Source organism: Gymnodraco acuticeps, unplaced genomic scaffold, assembly GCF_902827175.1.
Source record: "Gymnodraco acuticeps unplaced genomic scaffold, fGymAcu1.1, whole genome shotgun sequence".
NCBI classification, from domain to species: domain Eukaryota; kingdom Metazoa; phylum Chordata; class Actinopteri; order Perciformes; family Bathydraconidae; genus Gymnodraco; species Gymnodraco acuticeps.
The window spans coordinates 2,410,405-2,420,333 of record NW_022992177.1 but is presented as its reverse complement, the minus strand read 5'-3'; the positions used below and the strand labels follow the sequence as shown (position 1 = coordinate 2,420,333).

The 9,929-nt window shown below is 37.9% G+C and overlaps 1 protein-coding gene across 2 annotated transcripts; it reads right to left on the bottom strand.

Annotated features, from left to right (window-relative positions):
- Positions 1-9: 9 nt before the first annotated feature.
- Positions 10-9,394, bottom strand: fads2 (fatty acid desaturase 2). Of its 2 annotated transcripts, XM_034204805.1 has the most exons (13): positions 8,801-9,387; positions 7,980-8,256; positions 5,807-5,917; positions 5,437-5,634; positions 4,731-4,832; positions 4,536-4,661; positions 4,401-4,461; positions 4,242-4,318; positions 3,945-4,042; positions 3,467-3,563; positions 3,303-3,382; positions 2,689-2,814; positions 10-524 (listed from the first exon to the last, which is right to left on the bottom strand). In XM_034204805.1, the coding sequence occupies exons 2-13, from the start codon at positions 8,187-8,189 to the stop codon at positions 473-475; spliced, it is 1,338 nt and encodes a 445-aa protein (XP_034060696.1). In that variant the 5' UTR covers positions 8,190-8,256; positions 8,801-9,387; the 3' UTR covers positions 10-472. The 2 variants fall into 2 exon arrangements, with proteins under 2 accessions (XP_034060696.1, XP_034060697.1); XM_034204806.1 differs by lacking the exon at positions 2,689-2,814 and having other exon boundaries at positions 355-524; positions 8,801-9,394.
- Between the last annotated feature and the right edge of the window lie 535 nt (positions 9,395-9,929).

Sequence of the window (9,929 nt, the reverse complement as noted above, 5' to 3'; positions counted from 1 at the left end):
TGTCTCATCTTTTTGTAATGACTTTATTTCATGTGTTTGTCACTGGATTCATAAAACCAGAGGTGGAGAAACAGTCAATAGATATTTTATTGTATAATGTAAGATCAAGAAAGAAGTTCAATTAAGTACAATGATAACTTATCCTCAATTAAACAGGATTTGTCATTTTTTGTTGTTTTTTGTTGTTTCAGCATGAGAGATAATGAAAAAAACATCACTTTAAAATACCTCACAATCCATTTTCACGACTGTATCTATAACACCATACCACTGTTGCTCAAGACGCTGTAAGGCAATTCAGAGAAATCCTGTGAGCACAAAAATTGCGCACTGAATCTGAAAATACTAAAACGACACTAAGTAAGGATCATTCCCGTACTATCAACTGGTGTATAAAACCGAACAGATACAATCAATGTACGATACAGTAGAAGAGAAAAACTTCCTGTAGGTACAGTGTAGAGAAAATACGTTATTTATGGAGATACGCGTCAAGCCAGAGGTCGCCCGAGTTCTTCAGTGACCTGAAAAAAAACAAAAATACACACGACATCTATCAGGCAAGAGGTTCATATGGAAGCCTGTTTGCGCCACAGGAAAACATTTACAAAATCCTGTAAGTCATTATAATGCATAGCTATCTCATTATAATGACTTAGTTATCTCATTATAATGACTTACTATCTCATTATAATGACTTAGCTATCTCATTATAATGACTTACTATCTCATTATAATGACTTAGTTGTCTCATTATATTGACTTATAAGTTTTGGTAATATGAGAGGATAAATCAGGCCTTGTTTGGATACTGAATATATACCAAGGTCAAAGCATACACTGTATTATGACTCCTAATCAAACGTATATCTTTACAATATGTATTTGTTTGTGACTGTAGCTGTACCCACTGGATTGTTTCTGAGTGTTTTCCGGACATCAAACTCTTAAACACAGCAACATGTATACTGTACTATCACTTAAGCCACAAGAAACTCAGCTTTATTTCAAACATCAGCCAATTATAGATCATTTAAAAAAGGATTTTATCATCTGCAGATGAGCGTGTGTGGGCCTATATAGTGTCTATAAATGCCTCTTTAAATAGATTACACATAACATTGACCAGCTTTTGTGTTAGTTTGCTATACCATAGTGCTTCAGGTGTAGATTATACAATATATAACATGTCCAAATATGAGAGAAGGCCTAGGAACAAGTAACCGTAAAAAAAAGAAAGAGTCTGACTGAGAGGCCAAACAAACGTCAGGAGAGAGAAAAGAGAGATTTGTCTCAAGTCTTGAGGTAAGCAATGTGTTTCTGTATAATGCCCTACAGACCATCATACAGTTACAATCATTAATTCTCTATATACAAACTGATTTACATACACTGTACTGCGCCTCAGTTTAAAAATGTCATAAAACTAAATGTGAAATCAAATATATGGTGCAATTTCTTTTTAGAGGGAGGACTCCACGAAGTTTAATGAGGTGGGCGATAATGGACATATGGCTATTGATGATGGCCTGTTTCCTCTTGCATAGTACATCACACACACTATCAAATATCTACAACAGTGAAACTTTTCCTGTTCGATCAAAACACTTGCAAACAATTGGCTAAACTACATCAGCTCATTTTTTGAAGATATTTCGTGGAGAACGGAGATGGCAAACTATCCGAGTGGACCATAGTGTATCTTTATGTATATATCCTTTAGGCCTGCATGTTTTAGAGGGTCACATCGACTCTGTTTACTGCGTTACATGAATGGAGGAAGTCTAATGTGGCACGGTGGCTCAAAAGAAAGAAAACAAAACAAAAAGGAAGCAAGGACAAACCAGCGCTCTACCCCTCGTGGCTCCACTGGAAGTAGGCACCGTTTTTACTGTTACCTTCTTAGAAGACAAGGTTGAGCTCAATAACACGTCAAGCCTATCCCACATCTCTCCGAAACATACGCTGCGCCACCTAAATGTGTGTCTACTGAGGGAGGCCTGATTTGAGATATGAAGTCATTATAATGAGATAGTAAGTCATTATAATGAGATAGTAAGTCATTATAATGAGATAGCTAAGTCATTATAATGAGATAGCTAAGTCATTATAATGAGATAGTAAGTCATTATAATGAGATAGCTAAGTCATTATAATGAGATAGCTAAGTCATTATAATGAGATAGTAAGTCATTATAATGAGATAGTAAGTCATTATAATGAGATAGTAAGTCATTATAATGAGATAGCTAAGTCATTATAATGAGATATTAAGTCATTATAATGAGATAGTAAGTCATTATAATGAGATAGTAAGTCATTATAATGAGATAGTAAGTCATTATAATGAGATAGCTAAGTCATTATAATGAGATAGCTAAGTCATTATAATGAGATAGTAAGTCATTATAATGAGATAGCTAACTCATTATAATGAGATAGCTAAGTCATTATAATGAGTTACATGATTTTTTTATTTATTTTTCCTGTGGCGCAAACAGGCTTCCATAGGTTCATCACTTAACTTTGTTCAGCAAGAACATTTTATTTAGTTATAGCCCTCATTAATCTGTCAGTTGGTTGGTTTCATACCTTTGTTTTGTTTAACTGTTCTCTTTTGTTTGTTGACAACCTCAACATGTCCTTTCCCAGCAGTAGATGATAAACTACTTTTAGTATTGGACTTACCTGAAAACATCAACAATGCCTTGCCACATTGTTTTGACGTTGTAAGGAATCCCATGTTTCTCACACAGAGCACGGACCAGTGGGGCCACCCGATGGTAGTTGTGGCGCGGCATCGTGGGAAACAAACTTGAGACGAGAAACGGACCAGAAAGCGTCCATCGGACATGTTTAAAAAATAGTGTTATAATTTTAAATTGAAATCAAGGTCGTTGTTTAAAATCAGCTTATTTCACTGTCATATGTGAGTTTATTATAATATATTTAATAGTATATTGTACATCAGCTTTTTCCAACTATATTCAATGAAGCTATACTGTATAATGTTTATGCTGAGTATAGTATTCAAATCATTTCATACTAATTTCTTCAAATAAAAACTTACAAATCTTTAAAAACTTTCTCTTTTTATCTGGAAATTAAAATAGTGTGGCTACTTAATTCTTGAAGATCATCATGCTTTAAGATTTCAGGAATGATGTACTGATGGACTTGTAATACTTTTTGTATCTATAAGATGATTATTTCTCATTTATTTGAAGATCTTTTTGATTGTTTTCTTACAAGCTTTTGAGCTGATGAACACATGCTCTGCTCAGACTAGATAATTGACTCACTGATGTTCGATTTGAAAGTTGAGGTGCCCGCTGAACCAGTCGTTGAAGGGGGACTGCTTGATATTACAGGTGGCCTTTAGCTAAAACAGTGGGCGAGAAAAAATACAAATGAATATATCAGCATCACATGCACTGTGGACTGTCCCCTAAAAACCTGCGGGTACCTGCATGGAGAGCCAGTCCCGGTGCTTATCGTGGTCGATGTCCATCGGCAGATGATTCATCTGAGTCACCCACACAAACCAGTGGCTCTCCAAAAACCTGCCATTCACAACAACACCAGTCAGGAATAACCATGTGATCCAGGTAGATAACATGTCGGCTTCTATTACATTATAAAGGGTTTGTTAGTTGAAAATGATGTTATTTTTGTAATTTAAGTAAAAACGATTATATTATGAATCAAACATTTAAAAATATCAACTTTTGGGTATCATTGGAATCCTATTCTAGCATAACATTTTTTGCAGCACGCAGTTTAAGTGACAATAAATGTGTATTTTTGAGTTTTAGGTTGTTTTTTTATTTGTTTAGAGTAATCGTTGCAACATAGGTACAAAAAAGAGGCATGAGTGGTTAGATGTCAGTATTTGATTGTGTTACAGTACGTGTGTATGTTGGGGTTGTATTGAATTTGATTACCTGACAAAGGTGATGAGCATCACTGAGCCGAACAGGCCGAACATGGGTATAGAACAGCACAGATAGCGAAGGTAGTACGACAAAGACCAAGCCAGGTCCTTCAAAAGAGAGGAAGGTTAATTAGATGGATATAATATCTACTTTTCTTAAGTCATAAACATAAATAAAGAAGAAAATAATTGAGATCAGACTTTTTATCTCACGCGTCTCAGGGGTTTCTCGCATACATATTCAGTTATCAGACAGAAAATGTTGCTTATGTAATCTGCACTGTAACGCAATAAGACAGCATCTTACCACCCAGTCGTGGCGTGAAATCATGGTGCGTATGATCTGCACGTGGAAGTAAATTGGAATGAGTAGCGGGGGTCCAACTATAGGGGGGGAAAAATAACAGTTATACCTGTGGAGTTTTACAGTTTCAATTTTTTTTTTAAATGACTCCAGGAAACATACCAAGAAAGAAGTACTGGTGTTGGTAGTGGTAGGGCATATATTTGATCTTTTTTATGCCGTACTGTAACAGAGAAAACAGAGTTAGAATGAGAGTCTGGTAAAATATTGTATATATTTGTTTTTTACTGAACTTGCCTCCACTGGTTGAGTGGCTCCAACCACGAAGACGTGCAACATGTTGACATCAGGGTCCTTACTGAAGATGTTGGGTTTAGCATGATGCTGGAAATGTCTGTGATTCCACCAGTTAGCAGACGCACCCTAAGAAAAACAATCTCTTAATAACTGTGAAAAAACGTCATTGAAAATAGGATTAGGAATACCAATTACCTTCAAATGGCCGATGGAAAATTTGTGCAACACGTGATTCCAGCTAGATTTCTTAAAGACGGACAGATGGCCAAAGTCATGCTGCAGCCACCCAGCCTGCAACTGCAGAAGAAGAAGTGAAAAAAGCATTAATATATTCAAAACATAATCAAATGTACGCCTGGGTGTAAATATCACTGTCTACTATGGACAACTGGGTGCATTGTTTATTTGCCATGTAATATATACACCCAGGCATTGTACAATATAGTTGCCCAGGTGAAAATAGCATCTGCCTTAATTTATAGTTGGGCACAGACATGCAAAAGGCCCAACTACCACTCCTATATAAGCAACACAGAGACTTTATAGTTGTGTTTAGCCTATTTTTATTATTGATTTGTGTCTCTTTGTGGTCTCTACACCTCTCTATGTGGTCTTGTGTCTAATTTTGTTACCCTTTTATTTGAGTGACTTTTCAATGTTTTTTTTGTGTGTCATTTTGGTTATTTTCAAGTCATTTCTTCCGTGTCTTTGATGATTCTTTGTGTTTCTTTGTGGTTGTTTTTCCCCTTTTAATAGTCATAGTTTATTATGGAGTATTTGTGTGTCTTTGAAACTGTTTTGCATAACTTTTTTTTTTTCATGTTCCAGTCTTTTTATGTTTCTTTGTGATAACTTTTGAATCTCTTCCACTTTATGAGAACATGTATGATGTTTGACTCACCTGAGCAGTTGCCAGCATGAAGGCACTCAGAAACGTCAGAGTCCAGCTGGTCCCCCAGACCCAGATGATGAGCCAGGCGAGGGCCTCCAGCAGCAGGATGTGACCCAGGTGGAGGCAGAAGAACAGAGGCCGAGCTTCAAACAGACCCTCGCTCTCTGCCTTTGCACGTAAATAATGGAAATCTTTTATGATGGCCGCCTGAAAGTAGAGAAGAAGAAACATACAGGTCCAGCAAAGTTCAACAGATGATGCAAGCAATAAAAAAGTATGCATGCGTGTTGCTATACATGGTATCTATTCACCATGTTGTACCAATAAGACGTGACTATTGAGATGTTGATTTATTTGAAGAATCTGAAGCACATCTCACGTTTTTGTCCCGGTCCTGACTTGGCTCTGTTGCTGCCAGCTCTCCAATGAACAGGGGCTTCAGAAACTTTTGTACATATTTTACGTTGGGATGAAAAGCAGTGAATGCCTCCTGGAAAACAGAAATTAGAAATCTTGTCAGAGAATAATTTAATAACATGTGTACATGTACAAGTCATTATTGGGGTTAAAGTCCCCTCGTAGGTGGTTAAAGTCCCCTACGTGTGCCGTTTTGGTTTCAAGACCCTGGTTCGCGGAGGACACCAAAAAAGTCTTAGAAAGACAAGGTAAACTTAACTATTTGCATTTAGAAATAAAAAAGAGGAATAGTTTTGGCGAAAACTAAAAGGTACCATGGGGTCAGATTATAATTTTCCAAAGGGGGGTTTGTTCAGATGTGTGTATCTCACACTGCACTGTAACTGTGATTCATGTATCTTTGCTTTTAAATGAGTGTTTTTGCCTTGCCTTGCCTTGCCTTACTTTGCCTTACATTTTTTTGGGGGGAGGACTCACTTAGACAGTTTACTTGCGTGAAAGAAGTACTAACAATAGTAAAAGTAAAAGTACTGGTTCTGCATACATATGGGCCCTGTAAATGTTAAAAATATATTTCTAGCTTGTCAATAATGATGCAACAATGTGTAAGCAGCATATTGCTGGTGTAGCCTGACGTGAGGGGCAGGTACTTCAAAGGAACACATGATACATCTTTGAGGTCGTATGATAAAGGATAGAAACCACTAGTTAAATATTCAAAGATGTGTTGGATTTTAAGAGCATAGGACATGAAACGTGAATTTCTCTAGTCACAAAGTGACTATGACCGTCGGATTAATGCAGTGAATTAAAAAGTACTATAGTACATGTCCCTCTGAAATGTGAGGGTGTACTCAGGGCCGCCCCTCCCTACAGGCCAATCACGCAGGCTGCATGGGGCCCCGCCTTGCGCAGGGGGCCCCGCCCAGAGGGCCTCAGCTGCTGTGCGCAGTTCTCCGGTCAGTTCTCGCGCACCCCCTGCGAGAGTGAGAGGTGAGAAGGGGAGCACGTCTGTAACCCGACACCGTTGCAATGAATTGACATCTGACCAATCACGGCTTTGATACGGCCACTAGTGCAGGTGAAGAGATGTCGGTGAAAAGACAGTTTCAGTCCGACGCAAGCAAGAGGGGAAAAAAACAAAACATGAAGAAACTAGAGCATCACTCGAAGGTGGGTTATTGAATGAGTCAAATGTACAACTTGCGAATGTTGTATAAGTCAAATTGCCAATTGCCATATTAAAACATCAGTTGCAATTCACGACATGAAGAAGGCAGTCTCTGCATAGCATATAGGCTAATGGAGATGCAGTTATTTCCAGCATTCTTTATTTAACATTCATTATGTGATGCCTTTTATCTGCTAATGTACAGGAGGAAGCGTGATAAACTGTCTGTCTAGTTGGCTTACATAACAGTTAAAGTTTACAGCTTACAAAACATGGAGCATGTTTCCCCTTTTATTCCTTTTTATGTCAATTTGCACATTTCATGGTGATGCTCAGCCCTCCCCTTAACTCCTAACAGTCATTATCATGTCAACCACAACACAGAGAAATACTGATAGAAATGTGTGTGTAGTTGTTGATACATTGCTGACAGAGGGAACTATGAATACAGATTTAAGAAATATCATATAATTTATAACTAAATTATAATAAAATAATATAGTATTTATATTATTGAATTGATTATGATTATTATTAGTAGTAGAAGTAGTTTATTTGCATTCATTATATTTTAATCTTTTTGAGGCTAGTATTTGGCAGGAAATGCAGACGTACATGCACATTTACCATTTACCTCACTGTATACAAAAGTAACTGTGTTGATACTAATAATAAACAGAAATTATATTTGCAAAGTAGCCTACTTTGTTTCCAAAAAAATGTGTTTCACTCCTGTCGGTTGGGGGGGGGGCTCATCTCACAATGTCGCTTGGGGCCCCAAGTTGGCCAGGGGCAGCCCTGGGTGTACTGTAGAAGTAACAAGTATTTTACCTGTTGAACATGTTGAGTTACATTTCCCCCCTGACATGTTTGAACACCACACCAACTGAAGCCACTTATATTCTCAGGTAATATGTTATATTAACCATAACATATATAATAAGTAATTAAAGCAACATATCACCGAGGCGTCCTCTCCTGCGTAGTGGCTGATGACCCGGCTGCCTCCTGGGTGTCTTTTGGCCCACTGTGTGATGTTGTAAACCTTCCGATCAATCACCAGCCACTGGTCGTTCCTGTTGCAGTGGCTCTGCACCTCCTCCCAGGTGTAGACCCCCCCGGCTCTCCCGCTGCCCGGCTCCCCTGCCTCCGTCAGATGGCCTCCACCTCCCATCTTCACTGCTGTCTCTGGCCTGGGTCCACCTACGCACTTAAGTCCCAGTCAATCACAGACTTGACACCTGGATGAAGAAACAGAGGTGTGTTAATCTCCCCTGGGACAGTGTGCAGCGTGAGTTAGGAAGAAGAGGATTTTAACCTGTTGCTCTCTTTAGTTTAACCTCCCAGCCTGTGTTACACAAGTGAAGTCAGAAAAAGAGCACAGCAACATCTTCACTAATAATTGAGGATGAAACTCGACAACAAGCAGGCTGCTGATGAATGCGGATTCAAATGTGGAGTAGCCTATGCATCATTCGTCTGTTTCGACTTTTACCTCAGATTTGCATGTCAAGTGCACATCCTGACATTATAAAACACGCAAATTATCTACTATATATTTAGACTGTTATGAGTTTGTGTGTGACTATTCATCTTCACAGCCGCATATGAAAGCAATAAGTCGAGGTTCATTATAAAACGCGGCTGTAAAACACAGACCCATCAAATCACAGTCTCTCCATTACCGCTGGTTATTGATCGGGTAAACACTGATCACAGATACCAGACGGTAGGCTGTACAGGCCCGTTACATTAACATAAAAAAGAGAAATATGTCACACTTACAGGATCCAGATTTTGGCAACTCTCCCCGGGTTTCAGTCACATTCACACACCGGCTCACTTTATATGATCCCGTTCTTCAGACCCATTTCAAATATTACCAACATCCTAAATTCATCCTCGTGTCTTCCCTAATATTTTCATGGACTCATTCACCCACTCATTTAGAACAACTTCCGAGCCGATCATTCGAGGGTGTTTGGGCCAATGAGCGTACAGTATATCCTGGACCACTGGCTGATGTGCAATGGGCTCAACAAGCAGCTCGTCTGAATATCACACACACTCGTCTGTGCCCTCACATGGAAAGAGTGACTGTTACAGCATCTATCATTATATTTTACATGTATATCATAATCTACAATGTAAATGCGCATTATCACTGCATATAATGTTAAATATGGTGGTAGTGAAGTCTTTACTTTTGGATATTTATTCCATTCTAGTTGGTTGATGATTATTCAGGATTTATTGCATTGTTCTTGATGTCTCCAATAAAATAAAGCTTACTTGGGAATAAAAAGGGTTTCTGTCCTTGAAAGAGAGTAGCTCGTGTTTACAAATAATGATTGAACTATCCTGGGTCATAGAAATAATATATTGAGATTGATCTTGTTTAGTTTTTGTTGTTTTTTTACCAAAATATCTTAAATTCATCTACATTGATTCAATGTTCTAAGAAGAAAATAGTTGCTGCTAAATTAAGTAATATTACGTAATATATTCTGTGGTTGCGAGATATCTTTTTACACATTAAACTACTGAATAGACATGTAGCCATACTGTACCTGTATTTAAAGCTCTCTTGCAAACTCTTGAACTCATACAAATGTTGACAGTCGAACCAAGTCTAGTTTGATACTATTATTAAGATTTTGTAACAACATTATATATATATATATATATATATATATATATATATATATATATTCATTGTTTGCTATGAAATATGTGTGTTGCAGATCCCTCCTCCACCAGCAGATAGTGCAGATGTGCTCCTTTCATCAGACACCTCTTTGTCCTCATTTAACCCCAACGATGCAACAGCAGGTATGATTACAGGCTAGTGTTGCATGTGTGATCCTCATACATGCAATGATGTAATTTAACCCAATAGTATGTTTCATTATTA